This window comes from Chiloscyllium plagiosum, chromosome 38, assembly GCF_004010195.1.
Source record: "Chiloscyllium plagiosum isolate BGI_BamShark_2017 chromosome 38, ASM401019v2, whole genome shotgun sequence".
Taxonomy (NCBI): domain Eukaryota; kingdom Metazoa; phylum Chordata; class Chondrichthyes; order Orectolobiformes; family Hemiscylliidae; genus Chiloscyllium; species Chiloscyllium plagiosum.
Genome location: NC_057747.1, coordinates 14334412 through 14358928, shown reverse-complemented (window position 1 = coordinate 14358928; position 24517 = coordinate 14334412). Strand labels below are relative to the sequence as shown.

Below are 24517 nucleotides of genomic sequence, written 5' to 3'. Positions count from 1 at the left end.
CTGATATTAACTGATGTGAATTATAGCTGTGGCTACTATAAAACTGATGAATTTGCAGTTGAAATTCAGGCTTTAGTTAATTGCTGGATATATTGTGGGGTAGAGAATATCCTCAAGTGTTTGGTCATGGACCAATGTGCTATGTTTACAAAAGAAAGCTCCTTTTAATTTTCTAGCTATTAAGATTTTTGTGACGACAAAGCAGTTCAAAAGCCAAGGAGTGGAAGAAGCTCTCAAGAACCGTAATTTCACTGTGGAAAAGATGAGTACCGAAATCAATGAAATCATTCGTGTTCTGCAGCTAACATCTTGGGATGAAGATGCTTGGGCTAGCAAGGTATATCTGAGAATTTCAGTAAATTACAATAAAATTGTTTTAGTGGTAAAGCTTTCATTTTACTTGTCTTTTGAAATATAATAAAATGTACAATTTCCCTAACAGTTTTTGAATAATTTTGATACACGTGTGTCTGCAGTGTGCGATCTTACTGTGACAGCTTTTTTCTTTTCATTTTTCACTGTCTTCAATTCTTGATTCTTGGTTTAGTATCAAGACTCTTTGTTTTTGTTCATTTTCATTTATTTCATTGAGCTACAGTAAATAGGACATTTGAGTCTTGTTTGTTTGACATGTTGAGATATTAGTGAAATTGGGATTCAGTTTATTTTTGTCTTAAATTATCATAGAATACATTAATTGATATGGGTTGGAGTAAAATAACACCTGCATACTACTGTATAATAGAATTATGTTGTTCAGTTCCTGCATATGACTGTGTGTGTTTCACTACAAAAAATGGCTGTCTTAAGACCGGAGAGTACATGCACTTTGTTCTGTTATGTCTATCAACTGACCTAAAACCCCTGAATCACAACATATGTTAATGTGAATTTGATGAATACCAGATATCCTGGCTATGTTTTAATATTTTTGGTCAGTGATATTCAAGCTACAAACAAAAGAAAATTTTTCATGATGAACTAGCTGCATTTTTGTGGTCAAAACATTATCTGTTTAGAACCTTTTCTTTTGCTTTTTTTGCCTTTTGGGATCATTACAAGCATCTTATTTTTACTTTCTTCCTTGTTTCATCTTCATTCTTCCTTATAGAAGGTAAGCTCATTTGTTTTGTTTTTCTCGTTTTCTGCTGAAGCATGTTCTGAATGAATGCTCTTTATTGCCTTACTGCCTTGGTGTGTGGTGCAATTTGCTTCAAATAATGTCATGGCTAGCACATGCTGGATACAGTTCTTGAAATTCAACTTGCGGTTAGGTTATGTGCTTGGGACATTTTTACCACCAATGTTTCATGGTTTGACAATGCCTGTTAAAACTTTTAATCCAAATCAGATGATAGCATGATCGCTGCAATATCTTCTGACAAAGCTCTCTGCCAATAAAACTGAGAGGTCGAGTGGCTAGCAGGGGTGGGAAGGTAATACATCACTTCCATGAGGATCAGTCATACACTTCAGTATCTTAAAAAATATTTTCAGTACTTAAATTGAATTACTTCTGTGATGAATTAGGTCCTCTGGCTCATTGGTGAATGTACAACCTTGCAAGGTGTTGAACCACAACAAACCAGTAATGCCTTTTGTTTCTGAGCTTGTGGATGTGAACAAAGAATTCCTCTATAAAGTGCTGCCTTCAATATAATTATAGTGCAGAAACAGGCCATTTGGCACTTTGAGCTGTGCCAGCATTTTGGTAGAGATGTTCAGTTAGTTTTGTCCCTAATCTCTGCTCATAATCACACAAATATTTTCGCTTTATCAATTATCCACTTCCATTTTGGATATTGTTGAATCTGCTGTTTCCTTTATAGGCAATGCTATCTCAATCATGATTCTTAGGAGGTTTTTTCCCCCTCCGACTTTGCTTTTTCTTTGACAATAATCTGTTTCCTCTGGTGACCAAGGATACAGAGTGCCAATCTCGAAAGTACCTACTTTTTATCTGTGTTTATTGAGTTCTATTTCTACACGCTTTCCTCTTTGACAGTAACACGGGCAGCTTCCTGTTGTTTGATGTGCATCATATATCCATTCTCAGCCATTCAAATTGGCTCCACAAGAAGGCGGCCTCCTTTCTCATCACTTCTCACACTTTCTTGGACCAACCTTTTGCTATTTGTTTATATTTATTTGAACTGTTCTTATTAGGGAGTACAATTAATCAGTGATATGATTGTGCTGAGTTGGATTTGTTTTGTGCCTTTGGTACAATCATTGTACCAATCTTTCTACTGAAATATACATCTCTGAAAAGCAAAGCTGAGAGAAGTAAGTTTACATAAAAGGCAACAACAGTGATAGAAGCTAGAAGCAAATGGTTTATTTTTACTGCTTTATTCATGGTTTGTAACAGATGTCAAACTTAAAATAGTTTTTTACTGCACTGATGAGCTTGCACAGTTAATGTGTGGCTCTTCTACAGAATAGAACTTTACCACTATCATTAAGGAAGATACAACATCAATACCTACATCATCAATTTTATGCTTTGACCAGGCACATGTTTGAAAACCAGAATATAGACACTGAGTACATTGAATTGTGCACAAATTCTTGTAGAACAACTCAAGGATGTGTAGGTTAGGTGCATTGGTCATGCTAAATTACTTGCAGTGATTATGGCCACACAGTTTAGATGGATTATCTATGGTAAATGTGGGGTTGGAAGGATAGGATAGGAGGTTGTATCTGGGTAGATGCTCTTCGGACGGTTGGTGCAAGCTCAATGGGTGAATTGGTTTCTTTCTACACTGTAGATTCTATGAATGCCACATGTCTTTCTCCATTAGGTGGTTCAGATCGTCACTCAATTCAGTGACCTCTCTTGCTTCCCCACCTCTTACGAGTAACCCTTGCTGTTCAATTATTTACTTACGCTTCAACCGTCACACTAAATTTATTGCTAATGACAAGTACTTAACTTTAGTGCAGAAAACACAGATAAAAACACTTCGTTTGTAATGTAACAGTGAGTGTATGTTTCTAACACACAAGTTCTAATACACATATAATTATGCAATTTTTAAACCAGCTTTTCTCCTGTCTGTATAAAAGACATGAGTGATTTGACTATTGATTTTAATGGTTGGTGCAATCTTCCAATTATTCCTGAATCAATTACACTTGTAGAAAGCTCTTTAAGTTCAAAATTATTTGTAATAAGTATTTTTAATAAGACTTAGATAAACTATGGTTTTGTTCCTTTATGTTTGCAATTGCTCATCCAGCGTGCCACATTAGGTTTGCTTGCTGCAGCTTCCCACTTTGTTAATGTTCTTTGAAAACTGCATATTAGAACTAGTGTAAAAGTAACAGCAGTTTCTGTTTTTGAAAATTATACTTAGCTTTTTAAAAATGATAATTTGCTTATCTTAAACTCCAGGGAAACAGTTTGCTTTGATCTCTACAGGTAGTTCTTCATCAACACAAGGGTTGCATTCTTGTGCACCCCACATTATAGAAGTATCATGTTTTAGAAACAGTGCTTTAAGTGTTGGCGATGTAATTGTGCTACAGCCAGCATGTTTTAAAAGTTTTGAACTTTAGAAACAGTGTCCCCAGTTTGTCAATCGTGGTTCAGCCAACTCACATTAACGAAAAGTGCGTTATAGCAGAATGACCTGTACTTGACGATTTTAATTCTTGCATCACTGTACATAAAGTGGCCTGGATATTGTTTTTCTGGCAAGCGGTCAAGAAATAGTTTTTGTTCCACACTGATCCTCTGAATACATTAACTTCATTTTGAATACTAAATTAACACTAAATGATCTTTTGTCATCTTAGATAATTCTTTCTTCTCAAAACCTTTGAGTTAAATTAAGTTTCAATTTTTTATTATGTAACTGAGAATTTATTAATATCCACTTAAATTAAGAAAACTTAATTTTGTCAGAAATATAGGTATCTTGACCATCGTATTGTAACGTTTGTTTGTTTGTTGAGTCATATCTTAATATCAGTCTCTCAGTGTGGTCAGCTTGTATAATTGTTCATCGCATCAAAATAATGCTCCCAATAGAAATGTAGTTTTTAGGTAAAATTATTTGTGATACTGAATGAATTTTGAGATTTTCTTCAAGAGTTAGAGAAGTCAACAGCGTGGAAATAGGCCCTTTGGCCCAGCCTGCCTGTGCTGCCCAGTTTTTTCATAATTTAAACTAGTCCCATTTGCCTGCATTTGGTCCATATACCTCCATACATATCATATCCATGTGCCTGTCTAAATCTTTCTAAGATGACAAAATTGTACTCTCTTCCACCACTTCCTCTGGCAGCCTGTTCTAGACACTCACTACCTTGTGTGTGAAAACAATTGCCCCTTGCACTCTTTATGTATCTCTACTCTCGCCTTAAGCCTGTGCCCTCTAGTTTTAGTTTGTCCTACCATGGGCAAAAGCTGTTGGCTATCTACCTTAGCTCAGCCTCTCGTGATTTTATATACCCTTTTCACAAGGTCACCCCTCATTATCCTGCATTCCAGGGGAAAAAAGTTCCAGGCTTTCCAACCTCTCGTTATAACTCAAACCATTCAATCCAAATTGCATCCGAAATAAATTTTTTTTGTTCTAATTTAGTCATATTCTTTCTGTGGTACGGTGATCAGGACTGAACCAAATCTAACTTGGGACAATTAACCATATAGATTGCAGCTGATTAGTTAAATTTTTGTTTGAAACAATTTATGCTGTACCGAACATTTCCATTAAGTTTTAAATGAAGGTTGTGAAAAGCACAAAAATTTGATCCCATTTCTTTAGATATTTTATTGAATATTAATCAATTTCCTTTCTATTTCTGCTCCATGCCACTTTCCCTTAGCTTATGTATAGTCCCAGAAACAGTAAATTCAATATTGTTGCCTCTCATTGTACCAAGTGCTTCTTTGGAAATTGCTTACTTTTTTCAGATTGTCATATCATGTCAAATTTGATGACTGGCTAATGAGTGCACATCTACTGTTGGTAGGAGAATCTGCCATTTTATACCACATTTAATCAAGGCATCAAGTTTGTTCCAGCAGTTCTGCCAACCTTTTCTGTCAAGCCTGAATTTGAATTAATATTTTTGTCGATAACAGCAAAGCATAGTAAACACTACACAGTTTGTATGTTGACATCAGTATAAAGGTATTATTTTGGCTATTTGGCTTTCCGAATGCTTTTCCTGGTTTTATTGCTGTTGCACATGTTATGCATTAATTAAAAAAGATGAGCACTGCTTGTATGTCACAGCATAAGTTTGGTTGTGATGTTTTCTTGGGCTCCACTTAACCAAAGTTTGGCAACTATTTAATCACATTTTAGAGATTTGTACAAATGTGCTTTATCATATTCATAATTGCTAAGTATTATGCTGTGTTAAATAATGAGATGAAAACAAGTTGGCAAGTTATAATATTTTAACACACCAACAATATGTAAGTCTATATATTGTTGTAACTTTTGGTGTGATTGATGATCTTAGAAGATATCAGGTGAGATCAAAAGCTTTTGCAAACCAAGCTATGAGGAAAATAAGTTAACTTAGTCGGAAAGATTATTGGATTTTGTTTTGAACTTTTAAGTTGACTGATTTCTCCTATCCTGTAAACCTTGTTTATGAAGAGTTGTCCAGTTTACTAAAACTTCCATTGAATTATGTTATGAGGAATTTGAGAGTTGAGGCAATACAGTGAACTTTGGATGTTCGAATTCGTGGATGTGTATAATGTGTGGACACAATTCAAGTTGGTACGTGTATTAACTGGGTTATGATATTTCTTTACTCCTATAGGACACCACTAAGGTGCGCTTAGTTGATGCAATACTTATAATGTCCTTTGTTCAGTATGCAAGGGGTGGCATGATGGTTCAGTGGTTAGCACTCCTTTCTCATTTCCCGGATCCTGGGTTCAATTCCAGCCTTGGGTGACTGTCTATGTGGAGTTCACATGTTATTCCTGTGCCTGTGTCTGGTTCTGCTAGGTTTTCTTGCAAAGCCCAAAAATGTGCAGGTTGGGTGAATTGCCAATGCTAAATTGCCCTGTAGTAACCATGGAGGTGCAGGCTAAATAGATTACTCATGGGGTTGCTGAGTCAGAATTGGGGGCTGGTTTTGTGGGATGCTGTTCGGAGGGTCCCTGGAGACTTTAGCAGAATGGCCTCTTTCTGCACTGTGGAATTCTAAAATAAATACTGGATTAAATGAAATATGTTCATTAAGGTGTTTCACAATATAGATTAGCAGTACTGAGGGGATTTTGAAGTCTTCTAGGATGTGAGCAATGTGATGAGTACAGGATTTTATACTTGAAAGCATATGGGTAACTGAGCTAAGAATATGTGGAAGGTAATGCGGCAAGCCAGTAGAATTAGTGTCCAAGATGGTGCTGACAAAACTGATCCTTCAGTTATTGAACCAAGAGGAGGGTCTTTGGATTGATTTGGAGAGATGGGTCTATAGGTCAGCCCTCTCAATCAGTGCAGCTACCTTTGTTTGCTAACAGCACCACAGTGTAACAACTTTAACCCTGGGACAAAAGGAAATTAAAGTTGTGGCCTCACTATTTTGCTTGAGGGAGCAAGTGTGATGTATAGTTTGTGAGAGGTACTGGATAGTGCTTCAGAAATGGAGATGCAAGGTAGCATTGAGGGTAGAATGTGTAGTATTCAAAGTCTCTAGTGTTCTAATGAGGCAATCAGCAATGGTTAGAGTTCCAAAGGTTTTTGTTGATGACTGACCAAGGTACTTTTGCCCATCTGTGGGGAGGGAGGTTAGAAGTTGCATTGCTTTTTATATAAGGAGTGGTCGAAGAGTTGACTGTGGTTGATTAGCAATTCTTTAGATAAATTGCGTAGATTAGTGATAATATGTAGACGCAAACTCATTGATGTTAAGTTTTTTTTTGATGTCATGGAAAGAAATGAGGAGAAAACTGGAACAGATGATATGCTCAGCAAGCATTGTCTGAGAATGGGAAGTTGAATATTATGCTGGATTAAGGATTGATTCCAGGAGCAGAAGTGGGTCTTATGGACCTGGGGCTTGGTTTTGGTGCACTGGGGACTGTCTCAGTCTAACATTTCGTAAACACTAAATCAGACTGAAAGTGCAAGTATTTATAATATGTTTCAACACAAATTTCTGACTCTGCCGATACTGATCAGTAAATGATTGAAGGGAAAAGAGAAAGGGACAACAACTGTGGTAGTGTGAAAAAGAGAGAAAAATCAATAGTTAGAATATCAACACACTAACTCATTTGGGTGGACAGGTTGTCATCTTTCAACTCGATAAAGAAAACTGTATTGAACTGTTGGGTTAAGGTGATTTAAACTGCTAGGAGGCAGTGATTGGGCCAGTTGGAGGGCAGGAGATGTGTAGAGGAGAAAGTGAGGTCTGCAGATGCTGGAGATCAAAGTTGAAACTTTATTGCTGGAACAGCACAGTAGGTCAGGCAGCATCCAGGGAACAGGAGATTCGACGTTTCGGGCACAGGCCCTTCTTCCTGAAGAAGGGCCTGTGCCCGAAACGTCGAATCTCCTGTTCCCTGGATGCTGCCTGACCTGCTGTGCTGTTCCAGCAATAAAGTTTCAACAAAGGAGATGTGTAACCAATTACTGAATCAGGAACTAGGGGTTGCCAGGGATGGTTTGAGATATCGAAGCTGTCTGACCCTTTTGATCAACTGCAGTAATTTTGTAATGAGGTGTAAAGAGTGATTTTATATATGTGGTAGAAATGTGTTTCCTTTTGCACAAATTTATTTTAGGAAATCGATTGGACAATTAGTTGTGTAGTCACAGTTTATTCTCAGACATGTCCACTTTATAATATTGTGACCGTCTCCTGCTGATGAAATATTTCCTCATCTATGAAGGATTATTGGACTGATTTCCTTCCCTTCTGTATTCTGCGTTAATTTCCAGGATTTTTAAACTGATATTTTGTAGTACTCTAAGTAATTTTCGTTGGTGATAGGCTGTTCCAGTGCCCTGTTTGTCATGGATTTGTTTCAACAGATGAAACCAAATGCATTGTGAAATGAAATATTGAGACGTTTGTGTGCTATCAGTTATTTGCAGCATTTTCAAATTTTTTTTTGCTTAGAACATGGCTTTACAGGAGGTGCTTGAAGCTGAAATTCTGTTTGTTGTCAAAATAGCCATGACTGTACTACATGTGTAGAGTTGGGACTGCTGTTGATTTTTAATAAGCTCATAAAATTCATGAGAAAGTGTGATGAATATAGTAGGTACCTATCCTTTCAGCAAAATAAAGTGTGCAGATAACTGTGCTTTCTGTAGTCTGGTTGTGATTATATGGCTTGTACAGTGTGCAGTGGAAGAATCCCTCAATTTTTAGTAAAGATAAAGGCATAACAGAATTTAAGTATTAGTTTGATGTTAGCCATTTTTGTTCAATTCTGCATTTAATGGTTTATAATTTCCATAATAAACAACTATTATTTCAAAACTTGCTACAGCATGAATATTTGGATTCCATTCAGTTATACAGGATATTATTCCAACAGTGGTCTAATTATTGCGTGCAATTCTGGTTTCCTTCCTATTGGAAAGATGTTGTGAACCAGGAAAGAGTTCGGAAAAGATTTACCAGGGTTGGAGGATTTGAGCTATGGGGAGAGGCTGAACAGGCTGGGGCAGTTTTCCTTGGAGCATCGGAGGCTGACCTTATAGAGATTTACAAAATTATGAGGGGCATGGATAGGGTAAATAGACAAAAGTTTATTCACTCGGTTGGGGGGAGTCCAGAACTAGAGGGCAGAGGTTTCATGTGAGAGGGGAAAGATATAAAAGGGACCTCAGGGGCAACTTTTTAATTCAAAGGGTGGTATGTGTATGGAATGAGCTGCCAGAGGAAGTGGTGGAGGCTGGTACAATTGCAACAGTTAAGAGGCATTTGGATGGGTATGTGAATAGGAAGGGTTTGGAGGGCTATGGGCCGGGTGCTGGCAGATGGGACTAGATTAGAACATAGAACATAGAACATAGAAGAATACAGCGCAGTCCAGGCCCTTTGGCCCTTGATGTTACGCCGATCCAAGCCCACCTAACCTATACTAACCCACTATCCTCCATATACCTATCCAATGCCCGCTTAAATGCCCATAAAGAGGGAGAGTCCACCACTGCTACTGGCAGGGCATTCCATGAACGATATGAATGGTAATGACATTACACAACTAGACATATACAATGAATATTTATTTAAATGCCATACCCTGCCAAATGTAACAATATCTCCAGACTGATTAAACACCACATCTCTAAATCTCAGATCCCAACCATTGTATCACTCTGGGCTCATACCTGACTTTCAAGAGCACACTCTTAAGCATTTAACACTGTTGCAAACCACACAGTCAGGTCTTACAGTGCACACACACACTATCAGCTATTCAACTATTTTGACCAGATTACATGGTACTCTTTGGGGATCTTCACTCTCTCCTTCAGGACACGATGTGCACATCCATAGGCTGCAGGAGATATCCTGAGGGTCATAGGTACAGCTGGATTTCCTTATTCCCACAGAGGAGATGGTGCTCAGCACCTTGCTGCAGTCATAGCTAATAGCCAACACTGAAATCATTGAAGGTGGCACTGTTATTAAACCTAACTCTCTTTCTCACACTCCACCCACCACAACCCACGTCCCTACCTTCCCCTTCCTGTATCACCTTCAAGGACAGTGCTGCCAGAAATGGGTTCTCCAAGTTTCCTCTTCCCGTCCTCCAGCTGCTCCCTCCACACGTCCTGTTCCTCCTCTCCCTCTTCATCCTCTTGAGGCGCTCATTGTTGAGCAGGGCTGTCTTTTAATGTTAATGCGTTTGCCTAGCATGTCCAGCCTCATTCCTGATGAAGGGCATATGCCCGAAACATCGATACTCCTGCTCCTCAGATGCTGCCTGACCGGCTGTGCTTTTCCAGCAACACACTCAGTATCCGACCATTAGCCCAGTACCCCATCTTTTTGTTATTCTTCCCAAAGTGAATCACCTCACACTTAGCTACATTGAATTCCATTTGCCACCTTTCTGCCCAGCTCTGCAGCTTCTCTATATCCTGCTGTAACCTGCCACATCCTTCCTCACTGTCAACAACTCCTCCGAGTGGGTTGGGATATCTGGTTGGCATGGACGAGTTGGACCGAAGGGTCTGTTTTCGTGCTGTACATCTCTATGACTCCATAAATAAAAATGCTAAGCAAGTATTTAAAAGAAAACCATTTAACTAGCTAGAAAAATTTCTATCAAATTCAAGATGTGTGATTACTTATTTTGTCTTTCTTGCGAGAATACTGAAGACCAAATTTTGTCACATAGAATTGAATAGGTATTTTTCTTTGGTATTTAGCCATTAAACTGTCTGATAACTTTTGTTTTTTCCAATAGGATACAGAAACTATGAGAAGAGCTTTAGCTATGATTGACTCAAAGATGGACCAGGCCAAGAGCTGGCTAAGTGATCCTAATGCACCTCCAGGTAATAACTAAGTTTTTATGTTAGCATTGCTACTGAGCTAAAATGTGAAGTTAAATTTCAAGTTCCTCACCTAGTTGTCTGAAATGTTCAGATAGTGTTCTTTTCTTTCAGAAATTTATGATGTTGGTCTTTTGCTCGAAGTTCAACTAATCTGGTGCTTGTTTTAGGTGATGCTGGGGAGCAGGCTATCAAACAAATACTGGATGAAGCTGGCAAAGTTGGAGAACTTTGTGCAGGCAAAGAACGAAGGGAAATTCTAGGCACTACGAAAGCTTTAGGCCAGTTGACTGACCAAGTATCTGAACTCCGAGCCAGGTAACTTTTTTTTTTTGTTTTTTAAACGTTACCTTATTTCTTGTAGAATTCGATGCATTTTTAGTGCAGAGATACTGTGATCATGAAATACCAGATAATTCATGTCAAAATTTTGAGTTTATGCTTTACATAATTCTGGTGACAATGATGGGGCTTTTAAGGTGCACTGGTAGTGTCTCTACCTCTGAGCTAGGGGGCCTTAGTTCAAAGCCCACTTATTGCACTTGTGTATCGCAACAATTCTGAATGGATTGATTAGAAAATATCTATCATTAGCCATGAATGGAGCTCATTAGAGCAAAGTTAATTATGAAGTTGTGTTTGGACCATAAGAAAGGAGTAGGCCAATTAGCTTGAGCTGAATTCACCAATCAGTGAGATTAATTGATCAATCTTTGAGTTGACTCCATAACCCTTCCCCAAATCTGTTAATACCAATTTTGTTTATAAATTTACTCTATCTCATATTTGAAGTTAGCATTTGACTGAACTTTAATTGTATTCAGAAAAGAGTTCCAAACTTCCGTTAGCCTTTGTGCGTAGAAGTATTTCATGACCACTCCTGAAAGGCATGACTCCAACATTGGAAGAAGCCAGAAGTTCATGACTCCACAACCAACCAAAACTGTTTCCCTCCATCTACTCTGAGGTTCTCGTAGTATCTTGATTAATCTATTCTTTCTATTGATGCAGCATAACTTGACTGACTTTATTTTTCTTAATTTTATTCATTCATAATATGTAGGTGTCACTGGCCAGCCCAGCATTTGGTTCCCATCCAAAACTGATGAGTGTAGTTAAGAGTCAGTCATGTAGTTTAAGATCTGGAGTCACATGTAGGCTAGACTCAGTAAGAATTGCATTTTTCGTTTCCTAAAAGGTATCGGTGAACCAGATTCATGTACTACAATCATCATCATCAGTGGTCACCATTAGACCATATTTTTAATTACAAGTTTTTGTTGAATTCAAAATTCAGCATTTGCCATGATTGGATTCAAATGCATATCTGCAGAATCATAGGTTAGTGTTCTAGGTTACTAGTCCAGTGACATTAGCACTACACCACCACATCTCCAATTGTTGATCATTTATAAAGACAGACATTTCATTCACCTTTTGGATTATCTTTTGTACTCCTTACATATTTTAATGATCTGTGTACAAGGAACCTCTATAGGTCTCTTTCGGCTTCTCCGTTTACTACTATCACACATTTGGCTCTGCTTAAAATATGTTGTTAGTTTCTGTAGTATATACCTGCATGTACAAATAAAAGTGAAATGGTGCTAATACTATTTTTTTTTAATGAATAGAGGTCAAGGGGCTACACCTATTGCCATGCAAAAAGCACAGCAAGTATCCCAAGGACTCGATATGTTAACAGCCAAGGTGGAGAATGCAGCCAGGAAGCTGGAGGCAATGACTAATTCAAAACAGGCTATTGCCAAAAAAATAGATGCTGCTCAGGTAACCTCAAAATAATTTTGAGGAAATGTTTCATCAGAGAGGAGTTCTTCAAAGCTTTTTGCTAGAATCTCGCCTTAATAGATTCATACTTTGAATTTACTTTTCTGCTATATGAGAATCTTGTTTCCAGTGCTTCTTTGGAGTTTGTGGGATCTCTTAGAAAATAGAAGCATCATTCTTGGGACAAAAACAGGTGAGCTGGATAAATACAAAGTCTGGCAATATGTAGAGAGAAAAACGCTTAACATTTCAAGTCCAGTGACCCTTCGTCAGAACTAAAAAAGCTGGAAAAAGTTATTGGTTTATTGTTGTCACCTGTACAGAGGTACAGACAAAAGTGTTGTTTCATGTGCTATAAGGATTGATTGAAAGTATGTTAGGGTAGTAGAACAGCCGCAGAAAGACAGACCAGAATTCACATTTGAGAGGTCCTTTAAAAGTCTGAAAACAGGAAAGAAGCTGTTCTTGAATCTACTTGCATATGTATTCCAACTTTTGGAATTTCTGCCTGAAGGGAGAAGTTGGAAGAGAGTATAACTGGGGTGGGATGGTCTTGAATTATGTTGATTGTTTTCCCGAAGCAGTGGAAAGTATAGATGAAGTCTATAGATGGAAATCTGGCTTTCGTGATGGACTAGGATCTGTTCATGATTCTATGTAGTTTATTGTGGTCTTGAGAAGATCCGTTGCCATATAGAACATAGAACATAGAACAGTACAGCACAGAACTGGCCCTTCAGCCCACAATGTTATGCCGACCAATGGCCTTCATGTAAGGTAAACCTAATGTACGAACCCTCAAATTTCTGTGACCATATGCACGTCCAGCAGTCTCTTAAATATCCCCAATGACCTTGCTTCCACAACTGCTGCTGGCAACGCATTCCATGCTCTCTCAACTCTGTGTAAAGAACCTGCCTCTGACATCCCCTCTATACTTTCCGCTAAACAGCTTAAAACTATGACCCCTCGTGTTAACAATTTCTGCCCTGGGAAAAAGTCTCTGGCTATCAAGTCTATCTATGCCTCTCATTATCTTGTACACCTCCAGTCCTCAGGTACGACTCTGGTGGAGAGCAAGGATGCAAAGATCTTCGCAAGCGGCGAAGCAATCACATTTCTTGCTTCCCAAAGCAGCTGAGGACAAATCTGGTCTGCACCCTGGCGACTTGTCAATCTTAATGTTTGTCAAAATTTTCAGTACATCAGCTTCCTCAATCTCTATCCGTTCCAGCATGCCTACCTGCTCCTCAATGGTTTCATTCGCTACAAGGTCCTCTTCTTTAGTAAAGACAGAAGCAAAAAACTCATTTAGGGCTTCCCCTACCACCTCAGACTCTATACACAAGTTCCCTGTGCTATCCCTGATCGGCCCTATTCTTTCTTTGATCATTCTCTTATTCCTCACATACGTGCTGTGATTCACCTAGATGGGATGCTTTCTATGATGCATCTATAAAAATTGCTAGGAGTCTTTGTGGACATGTTAACATGTTCTGAGCTCCCTAATGAAGTAGAGATGTTGTTGCGCTTTCTTGATTGTCGTGTCAATGTGGATTGACCAGAAGAAATGGTTGGTCGTCATCATTCCCAGGAATTGGAAGCTCTTGCCGATCTCCATGTGAGCACCATGATGCAGGTGTCCCCACCATTCCACTTCCTGAAGTCATTGACGAGCTCTTTTTTGTTTTGTTGATGTTGGTTGAGAGATTATTGTGTTTACAACGTGCCACTCAGTACTCAATGTCTTTGTTAAATTCTGTCATTGTTGGTTGAGATCTCGCCTACAATGATTGTGTTGTCAGTGAACTTGTAAATGCATTTGAGTTGGAATTTGGCCACACAGCCATGAGTGCCTATGGTGAGGATTATGGTGGAGGAGATGTTGTTGTCCATTCTTATTCATTGTGATGCCTTGATCAGGAAGTCAAGGATCCTGTCACAGAGGGGTGAGCAGAGTCCTAGGTCCTAGAGTTTAGAGATGCATTTATTTGGAATTATGGTGTTGGTGGAGGTACAGTCAATAAGTAGGAACCTGACACAGGTATCCTTGTTATCCAGATGTTCCAGGGATGAGTGTAGGACTAGGGCAATGATACCTTGGACCACTTACGCTGGTGAGCGAATTGCAGAGGATCCAGGCAATTTGGTAGGCTGGATGATAGAGACTGGTTGATGTGAGACCTGACTAACCTCTCAAAGCACTTCATAATTATGGAGGTCAGAGCTGCTGGGTGGTAGTCATTTTGGCATGCTGCATGATTTTTCTTTGGCACTGGGATGGTGATGGCTGTCTCGAAGCAGATGTGGACATCAGATCAGAGTAAAGAGAGATCAAAGACGTCTGTGTAGACTCCTGCCAGCTGATCTGCCCAGGATCTGAGTGCACGGCTGAGGACTCCATCTGGGCCAGTCGCTTTCCGTGAGTTCACTATCAAGCAGGCTAATCCAATGTTGCAGTGGCACCCATGGGTATAGGTGCATCTGAAGCTATTTGAATCGCTGACATCATTTAAAGCAAGCATAGAATGCATTGTACTCCGGACGGGGATGTATTGTTGCCCATGATTTTGTTTAACTTCATTTTGGAGCCATTCGTGTTGTGTGTGCTTTGCCACAAATGATGAATGTCCGTTTAGTTAATCTAGGTCTCAAGCTTGGTTTGGTATTGCTTGTTGGCATCTCTGGTAGCTTTACGAAGGTCCTACCTGGATTTCCTGTATCAATCAGAGTTGCCTGACTTGTACACATCAGACCTGGATTTTGGTGGGGAATAGCTCTCCCTTTTCATCCATGATTTCTGGTTGAGAAACATTCGGATTCCCTTTTTTCAGCACAGTGTTTGACACAGGAAGTCTACAACGGTAGTGGCATATTAGACCAGAAGATATAGGAGCCTAAATTAGGCATTCAGCCAATCGAATCTGCTCCACTCTCCAATTATGGCTGCTAGGTTTGTCAACCCCATTCTCCTGCTTTCTCCTTTAACCCTTGATTTCCTTTACAATCACTAACTTATCTACCTTCGTCTTAAATATACTCATTGACCTGGCCTGCACAACCTTCTGTGGTAGTGAATTCCATACATTCACCAAGTGTGGCTGAAGAAATTTCTCCTTATCTCTGTTCTAAAAGGTTTTGCCTCTACTCTAAAGCTGTGCCCTCGGCTCCTAAGCAGCAGATGAAGAAGCAGTAGTGGATGGTGTGCAGCAGCAAGCTGTACAAGAAACCTCTCTGGACCATGTGAAAGAAGATTTGAAGGGATTTCCATTGGTTTGTGAGTCATGAGCTCCTGAAGGATAATACCCAGCTCCCTTTATTTTCCATCAGCATATTCAGAGATGTTATTACACACCTCTGCAGTAGGTGTGACTTGGAACGTTGGCCTCCCGATGCATGATTACTGTGCCACAAATTTCCTAAATGCAACAACTCAATAATTCTCTCCATTTTATACCACCAAATCACCCATGTTACTAATTTAAAATAACAATTAAAAAGCATTCCCAGCCAAGGGTTGTATAACAATAACAATTTTTGTTTTAATTCGTCTGTTCAGGGATGTTGTGACACATCTCTGGAGCAGGGGAGACTTGAACTCAGGTCTCATCCTGGAATTGTCCTGGGGTGCCTTAAAGAGACTAGCATTTCTATCACTGACACCATTTCGAGGAGCCAGAGAAAACTGAACAAAGTCAGAAGTATTTTATACCCTGACATTCTTAGAGGGGAAATGCAGTGGAATTGAGGTCATGCAATGTGGAATTGCATTTCCTAGCTTGAGGTTCGTGGCTGAGTATGAAATTCAGTAATCAAGAATCACTTGGACAGTTGACTTAGAAAAAGTAGTTGAACTGAAATTGAATTTATGGATAACTGTTATCAGATCTGCTTGTTGGCATTGATTGTAAATGCTGACGTAGACCAATTATACCCTTTTTTAAAATTGTATTTCTATCCACGTGAAGCTCAAAGCCATGTGTGTTGAACACAGTGAGAAAGGGAAAGTAGAGCACGAGAGTAAGCAGTGGAAAATATGAAAAAAAGTCAGAATAAGATTCTCTCGGTATGCGAAGACAAAATAACAAGTGAAGACAAATCTAGGTCCCTTTCAGTCATATGGTCAAGCGATCACAAGCCTAAAATTGGATATTCTAAACAGATCCTGCAGCTGGAGAAATCTGTCCTTACAGAAAATTGGCCAATCTAAATTTAACAGCAGCTAGCAGCAAGGTTCAGGGGGAACTAGTTACAAACTACCTGAAGCTTGTGTATTGGAGAAGTTTTGATTGGGTTTCCTGGCACTTTGATTTCCAGCCAGTGACTGAGGACGTATGCTTTACACCTCCTGACATAGGAACTGTGAACGATGAGCCAAAGGTCGCAGAACATTCCAAGTCTCAGACGGGGGTGGCGTGATAAGAACAGACACCTGGAAGCCACCCACTCAGCAAAAGCTAGCAGCAAAGACCCGTGGCAGAAGATTGTGTGGCAGCCCAAGAAGACTGAGGAGAAGATCCACCCTGAAATGTGTAATGTGGCTTCGTGGAAGAGAGCCAGCCCTATATCTGAGAAGTAGGAGAGTCTAACAGCTCATCTCAGACACATGGATCCTTTCTCAGGGAGAGCTAGATAGAGAGCAAGTATTGTGGCAAGTTGTTTTGTGGTTACATAGTTTTTCAGTAAGGACCATTCTATTAATAAAATAGTTGAACTGCAAACTGAATTTGGCATTCCTTCATCTGCCTTACTGCTGTGCGCATATGTGCTTTTTTTAATACACAAACTGGCTGAAATATCCAAAGCACAGATAACAGTCATAAACGGGAATTTATAATGGAGAATAAAGAAAGTTGGCCAGTTAAGTGTGCAGCTTGCTTCAGTGGTCACAAAGGAGGACTCAAATTGAAGATATCAGAAATGTTGAATTTAGGGTTTAGTGACAGGAAGTGAAGGAAGTCCGTATTATTGGGGAAATTGTGATTGAAGGCAGATAAATTCTCCCAGCCAAATTATCTACAGAGTACTTAAGGAAGTGACCCTAGAAGTAATGCATGTGTAGACGGTCATCTTCAGGAGGCCTGCAGCAGGTGGTTCGAAGGCAAATGGCCTTCATAGTAAGAGGGTTTAAACATTGCAGCAAGATACCCTGCTCCTATGAAAGAGATCTTTGGTGACATAATTCCTGAAATGTGTGCAGTTTAAGTCTCCTTAACTGAGGAATATGGTGTTGCTGTAGAAGGAGTGCAGTGAAAGTGACGAGACTGATAGCTGATGTAAGAGTAGATGTTGAATTGGTTAGGATATATTTGCTGGCGTTCAGAAGAATTGGGGTGGAGATCCACTAGAAACCTATGAAATTCGAATGGAACTAGAAAGAATAGATGCAGGAATGATGGTCCCAACAATGGTGGTGGGTGGGAGGTTTGGGGGTCAGGGGGAGTCCAGAACCGGGGTCACCATCTAAGGATAGTGGGTGAACCATGTAGGACTGAGATGAGGAAAGATTTGTTAACCCTGAAAGTGGTGAGCTTGTGGAATTTGCTACTACGGGAAGTAGTGTGAGGGCAAAACCTTCGATGATTTTAAGAAAGGGTTGGTTATAAACACTTGAGGCTAAAGGGATCAAAGGATATGTGGGGGAAAGTGGGAAGAGGCTGTGGTGATCAGCCATGATCGCAATGAATGGCAGAGCAAGCTCCAAGAGCCAAATGGCCAATTTCTCTGGTTTTGTATATTGAGTATTTAAGCAGCGTGCTCCGTAACTGTGGAAGATAGCTGAATCTATGAATAGCAGAAAAACATTATTCAGTATGGTAAGAAGGAGCAAAGGAGGATGGTACCTTGTAAAATATGCAATTTCTGTCTTGAATTTTCTTTTCACATGCCAAGTGGATTTAACTTTTTTTATTTAGAGCTGGTTGGCAGATCCACATGGAGGCCCTGAAGGAGAAGAGCACATCCGTGGTATTTTAACAGAAGCTAAGAGAATTGCAGATCTTTGTGAAGACCCCAAAGAACGAGATGATATACTACGTTCGATTAATGAAATAGGAGCATTGACAGCCAAGCTGTCTGACCTGAAAAGGCAGTATGTATTCCAGTAATGGGTAATTCAAGCATAAAATGATGATTATTACAAATTTATTTACTTGAATCTATCAGGTCTTGTCCTTTCAGTATGAAACGTTCACTTTAGTGAATAAATGTTATCTGATTAAACTGAATCAGACTGCATTGATTTTTAAGACCTAATTTCACTTTATAACCATTAAACCTTCTCAGAATATATCACTGTTGACCATTCTGCTTAAGTTTCCATCAATTATTGTGCCATAATTCAAGTATTTTAAATATCAGTATTTGCAATTGTCTGCAGTTAGCTTTATTTACCTCAATGTTGTTTGATTCGTGTTAAGAGCAGAGTTGTAATCCTGTGTTCTCGAATTTGCAGAGGTAAAGGTGATACCCCAGAAGCACGTGCTTTGGCAAAGCAAATTGCAACCACACTACAGAACTTACAGACCAAGGCAAACCGAGCAGTGGCCAATAGTAGGCCTGTAAAAGCAGCAGTCAATTTGGAAGGCAAAATAGAGCAAGCCCAGCGCTGGATTGATAATCCTACAGTTGATGGGCGTGGTGTGGGTGAGTCCATTGAAATTTATTGAAATACTGAATGAGTGATAATTCATGTTTCTGAAAGGCCGGTTTGTCACTTGCAGGGCCAAGGACTTACATTTGTTGTTTTTTTTGTCACCCTTTACATGCAAGCAGTTTTAAATTTGCTTTTTACACCTTCCATCGATGTTAAATTAACACGATTCAACCAGTTAGAGATGTTAAAATTTTGCACTTGAACTGTAGTCACATGCAGTTCCTGTCTGAAGTCACATTTACTTTCCAAGTGACATCTAATTTTGTGTTTTGACCTATCCAAGAAATCTTTACAATCACAGCATTGTTCCAGTGAAGAAAACATGGTGGCACAGTGGTTAGCATTGCAGCCTCACAGCGCCAGAGACCCAGGTTCAATTCCCGCCTCAGGCAACTGTCTGTGTGGAGTTAACACATCCTGCCAGTGTCTGTGTGGGTTTCCCCCGGATGCTCCGGGTTCCTCCCACAGTCCAAAAATGTGCATGTTAGGTAAATTGGTAAATGTAGGGAAATGGGTCTGGGTGGGTTGCTCTTTGGAGGGTCAGTGTGGACTTGTTGGGCCGAAGGGCCTGTTTCCACACTAAGTAATCTAATCTAATCTTTAAAAAAAAGACCATTGAGCCCATTGGCCATGTTGGCTGTCCAAGCAAACATCTCATTCAATGTCATTCTGGAAACGTCTCATGGTAACACTGTATTTTGTTGCATTCCAAATAACATTCAATTCTCTTTGAAGACTACCATTGAACCCATCTCCACCACACTTGTGTGGTGCATTTCAGACCCTAACAACTTGAGTGAAAGACTTCATTAATATCACTTCTGCTTTTATTAAGTAATGTATTGCCCTCTCATTTTTCAACCTTTTTGAGTGGTCATGTTTTCTATTTATTTTGTCAAGATCTCTCACGATTCTGAATGCTTCAATCATGTTTAGATTAGATTAGATTACTTACAGTGTGGAAACAGGCCCTTCGGCCCAACAAGTCCACACCAACCCGCCGAAGCGCAACCCACCCATACCCCTACATTTACCCCTTTAACCTAACACTACGGGCAATTTAGCATGGCCAATTCACCTGACCCGCACATTTTTGGATTGTGGGAGGAAACCGGAGCACCCGGAGGAAACCCACGCAGACACGGAGAGAACGTGCAAACTCCACACAGTCAGTCGCCTGAGTCGGGAATTGAACCCGGGTCTCTGGCGCTGTGAGGCAGCAGTGCTAACCACTGTGCCACCATGCCGCCCATGTCTCCTCTTGATCTTCTCCATTCAAAGAAAAACCGACCTGACTTCTCCCATCTACCTTCCTCGATGAAAGTACTGATCAATGAAGCTATTCTGTTAAACCTGATCCACGCCCTCTGTGATGCCTTCACATTCTTTTTCAAGTGTGATGCTCAGAATGCAATATTCCAGCTGAGGCTGGAGGAAAGTGTAAAACTTTAACTTAACTTCCTTGCTGTTGTAGTCTTTGCCCATATTCACGAAATCTGGAACACTGTGTGCTAAATTAAGTTACTGACCACCCTCTGGCAAAGCTGGCAAATTGATTGGCCTTTAGCATTCACTGTCTTCACTGTTGCAGTGTGTACCATCAACAAGATGCATTGCAGTAACTTACCAAGGCTCCTTTGATAGCACAGTTTAAACCTGTGATCTTTACCATTTAAAAGAACAGGAGCAACAGATGCACAGGAATACCACCAGCTTCAAGCTCCCCTCCAAGCCACTCACCATCCTAACATGTAACTTTCTTTTAATGTCACTGGATCAAAATTCTCAATCTCTATTCTTAACAGTCCTGTGGCAGTTGCAATACCTCAAGTATTGCAGAGGCTCAGGGAGACAGCCGATAACTTCAAGGGCATTTAGATATTATGGACATCAAATGTTTACTTAGCTAATGACCCCAACATCCAATGAAGAAACATTGAAAAACCATCTACGTCTGGAAAAGCAAGTTTGCCAACACTGATTGCTGGGATCTCCTCCACAACCTTCCCCCAGCTCAAACCTACAAACATTACTTTTCCCTTGCACTATAAACTCTCTTGGCTGGAGTTCATTGACTGCAAGTGTGAGTGTTGAGTGTGTGCAATCAAGACTGAGAGAGGCAATGGTATGTGTTAAAGAAAGGGAATGAAAATATAGGGGATGTATCAATGTTTGTTCCGCCTTCACTTAGCAAGTAGATGTTATGGAGGAGCAGATTTTTAAAAAATTCTCTGGCCTGCTAATATTTTCTGTCAAGGCTCATTTGAGACGTGTTGGATTTACTCCTCATTAAAATCTTTGTAGGAAATGATAACTTGTAAAAGCAAATGGGGAAAAAAGTGTGACTGTTCCACTTGGTCTTACACTTAAAGAAAAACTAAAAAAGTATATTCCTAAGGTATTGTAAGAAGACTCAGAAGATGTACAAACTTTAAAAATAATCTGAAAAAGATTCAAAACTTAATTGTAACACTTAATACCAAGTTGAGGAAGGTATGAATCTGTGGAATTATTTCATGAAGAGCAGTGTATAAATTAGGACATTGAGGATACTCAAGGCTGAGAGAGAGGCATTTTCAATCAGTAAGGGAATGAAGAGTTATGGGGAAAAGGCAGGAAAGTGGAATTGAAGATTCGGTTCAGTGATAACTTGATGGATTGAATGGCCTACTTCTGTTTCGATGTCTTATACTAATATTGCTATGGTTAAAAAGTTGCTGGAACATCAACAGCATTTAAATTGAAGAAGTTTCAACTTTTAAATAATTTTCAAGTGCTACGGTTTGTTTGTAAGAAGGACAATTTTAAAGTAGCAGCAGGAAAAATCACTGAGCTCCAGATGGTTAGTGAAAGAAGATCCAAGGCATATTTTTGAAATGATCAAAAGTTGTCTTAAATTGGAAGAAGAAAGATAACCTAACAGATGTAAAATGTTCAAACAGCATTCAGAACTATGATTTCTAGATTTAGGTGCGATCAAGGCAGAATAGCACTCAAATACGATTTACTTGGCAATTGGGAACGAAGTCCACATCGACTTACCATTCTCAGATTAATAGCTGAAGATCTAAAAGAGCCTCAAAAGATAGATCTCATTCGGAGATGAATTCAGAGTTAGAATTAACTTTTGTATTGTTCGATTAGAAATTGTGCCATTTGGACAGAAGCCCACAGAATCCATACATCTCTCAGCAAGCAAATGCAGAGCAATTGTTAGTTTTCAAATGGGGAGTTTGTAAACAAGAATTAAAATGGTGATCGCAACCAATCCATGGAAGCTTCATCCAGATAAACTAAAGACTTATTGCATGGAACAGCCACTGGATAGAAAAGAAACATAAATCTGTCCTTACAAACCAATGAAGCATAAATACAAACTCAACGATTGAATTGTGACCAGAACACCAGATCTAGTAAGACATTTGCAAGGTCTGGCCTTCTGCATGGACTTAGCTTTCATCAATTTTGCAATGCATGCAGTGGAAAAAGTTGTTGGCAAAGGCAGTGCACGAGAAGAGAGGGTGATACAGCTACAAAGAACTGTGAACCAATGAAAATCGATTGCATACGAAGACTACCTTCAAGCAATTACAAAAGCCATCCAGTAGGGAGGTTTATTGATGAATTATAGAATCAGAGAATCCCTACAGTGTGGAAGGCCATTCAGCCCATTGAGTCCACTCTATCTCCAAAGAGTATCCCACACAACCCCATCCCCCCCCACCCGATCCCTGCATTTTCCATGGATCAGTATGTGATGAGTTACAAAATGAGACAGAGTATAAAACTGTATAAATTAGGGGCGGCATGGTGGCACAGTGGTTAGCACTGCTGCCTCACAGCGCATGAGACCCGGGTTCAATTCCCGCCTCAGGCGACTGACTGTGTGGAGTTTGCACATTCTCCCCGTGTCTGCGTGGGTTTCCTCCGGGTGCTCCGGTTTCCTCCCACAATCCAAAAGATGTGCAAGTCAGGTGAATTGGCCATGCTAAATTGCCCGTACTGTTAGGTTATGGGTGGGTTGCGCTTCGGCAGGTCGGTGTGGACTTGTTGGGCCGAAGGGCCTGTTTCCACACTGTAATGTAATCTGAATCTGAATCTAATCTAATCTGAATCTGATCAAAACATTTGTGTCACACTGTTCATCTTGTAGAAAATGTTAATGTCATCCAACTATCCAGAATATTTCCAAAAATTCAAATCAAATGTCCTCAGAAAATAATTGTTAGCCAAGATTGACCTAGGCAAATGCTATTTGAATTACTTTTCAAAAATACAGCCGTCCACACCTTTGAAAATTCATGATAAAACGTGCAAATGTGAAACTTTCTGCAAACTGCAATTTACCAATTCTATCTGTAGAATGAATTGTGCTGGAAGGCAAATTTACAGTTTGGTCACTATTGAAGCACCAATTGCAGGAATACCAGCATGCTGTGGTTTCTCAATAGTCTCAATCCATGGAATCAGTAGACAAGTAGGAGATAGTTGCAAAGTTGAAGCTCACTGATATTCGGTTTGGGTTCTGCAATGATTGTGATGTGGTCAGCCAGTTGGAACTCGTAGAATAAGTTCCCTGATTGGATCAGATTAACAGCCTCAATCGGGGCACCATGGCTGACATGAAAAGATTGAGTGTCAGGGATACTGATACTCTGGTGCCTGACTCTGTGTAAGGCAGTACGAAAGTCAAATGACAGTGTGTAAATACAGGGTGACTTGATGGCGGGATGCTGGCCTCCATTGAACTATTTCAATGGCGATGAGAGTCCAGCATGATCCTGAAGAAACTTGTTGACAGCAGTCATCTTTGAGTTGGGTTAAGCATTTTCCTGTCTCACTACTTTAATTGAGAAGATTGACTTATTCAATCCTGCTTTTAAGGCCTGGACCCAATATGTGGAAAGAGCGTTTTATTTTTTGTGGGCAAATGGCATTGTGGCAAAGACAACAGATAATTCTCCTGATAGCCTGTGGAGCTGCAGCGTTTTTTGTCATTTGGAGCCTAACTTTCCCTGAGGCATCAGGTACTAAGTTCAGACAATGATGAGAAGACTGAATTTGATTTAACCCTTCATTAGATGGTCAGAGACCATCAGGTATGCAGGATTAATAAAGTAACTATGTAGCAATGACTGTTACAATAACTTTATCATGAGTAAATGCAAGTGAGTTTCAAGGTATTCTGATGGAAGTGGACACCCTCACCAGTCCAACTGAGCTTGGTGAACACCACTTGAGTGCAGGCAATTACATGGAAAATATCCTGTTTAGAGCAACTCTAGGTTGGCCCATTAGTCATACCCCAAAACAAAACGAAGCCTTGGTCAAATTAATAAAAGATTCTTCTAGATCCTGGCCAGCAAGTCATTGTACTTATTGCTAGTATGCAGACTCAAGACAACCAAACCGTTCTCTCAGATCAAAACTTGGAGCAATTGTGTTTGACACTAGCTTTCGAAAAGTGATCAAGAAGACTCAAAGCTGATTTTGCCTTGGTTTCTCCATCATCCCCTCCCCAAATGTATTTTTACGGCTATAATCTCTAATTGTAATGCAGCTCCTGCCT

The 24517-nt window shown here is 39.8% G+C and overlaps 1 protein-coding gene across 1 annotated transcript in view; it reads left to right on the top strand.

The window, feature by feature from the left end:
- The window catches only part of vcla (vinculin a), a 117924-nt gene that overhangs the window by 58250 nt on the left and 35157 nt on the right, over positions 1 to 24517 (top strand). Inside the window, exons 6-12 of the mRNA XM_043678615.1 lie at positions 177 to 337; positions 10418 to 10508; positions 10676 to 10823; positions 12140 to 12293; positions 18209 to 18384; positions 18748 to 18938; positions 21723 to 21790. Of these exons, the coding sequence (XP_043534550.1) occupies positions 177 to 337; positions 10418 to 10508; positions 10676 to 10823; positions 12140 to 12293; positions 18209 to 18384; positions 18748 to 18938; positions 21723 to 21790 (989 nt within the window). The remainder of the gene's footprint in view (positions 1 to 176; positions 338 to 10417; positions 10509 to 10675; positions 10824 to 12139; positions 12294 to 18208; positions 18385 to 18747; positions 18939 to 21722; positions 21791 to 24517) is intronic.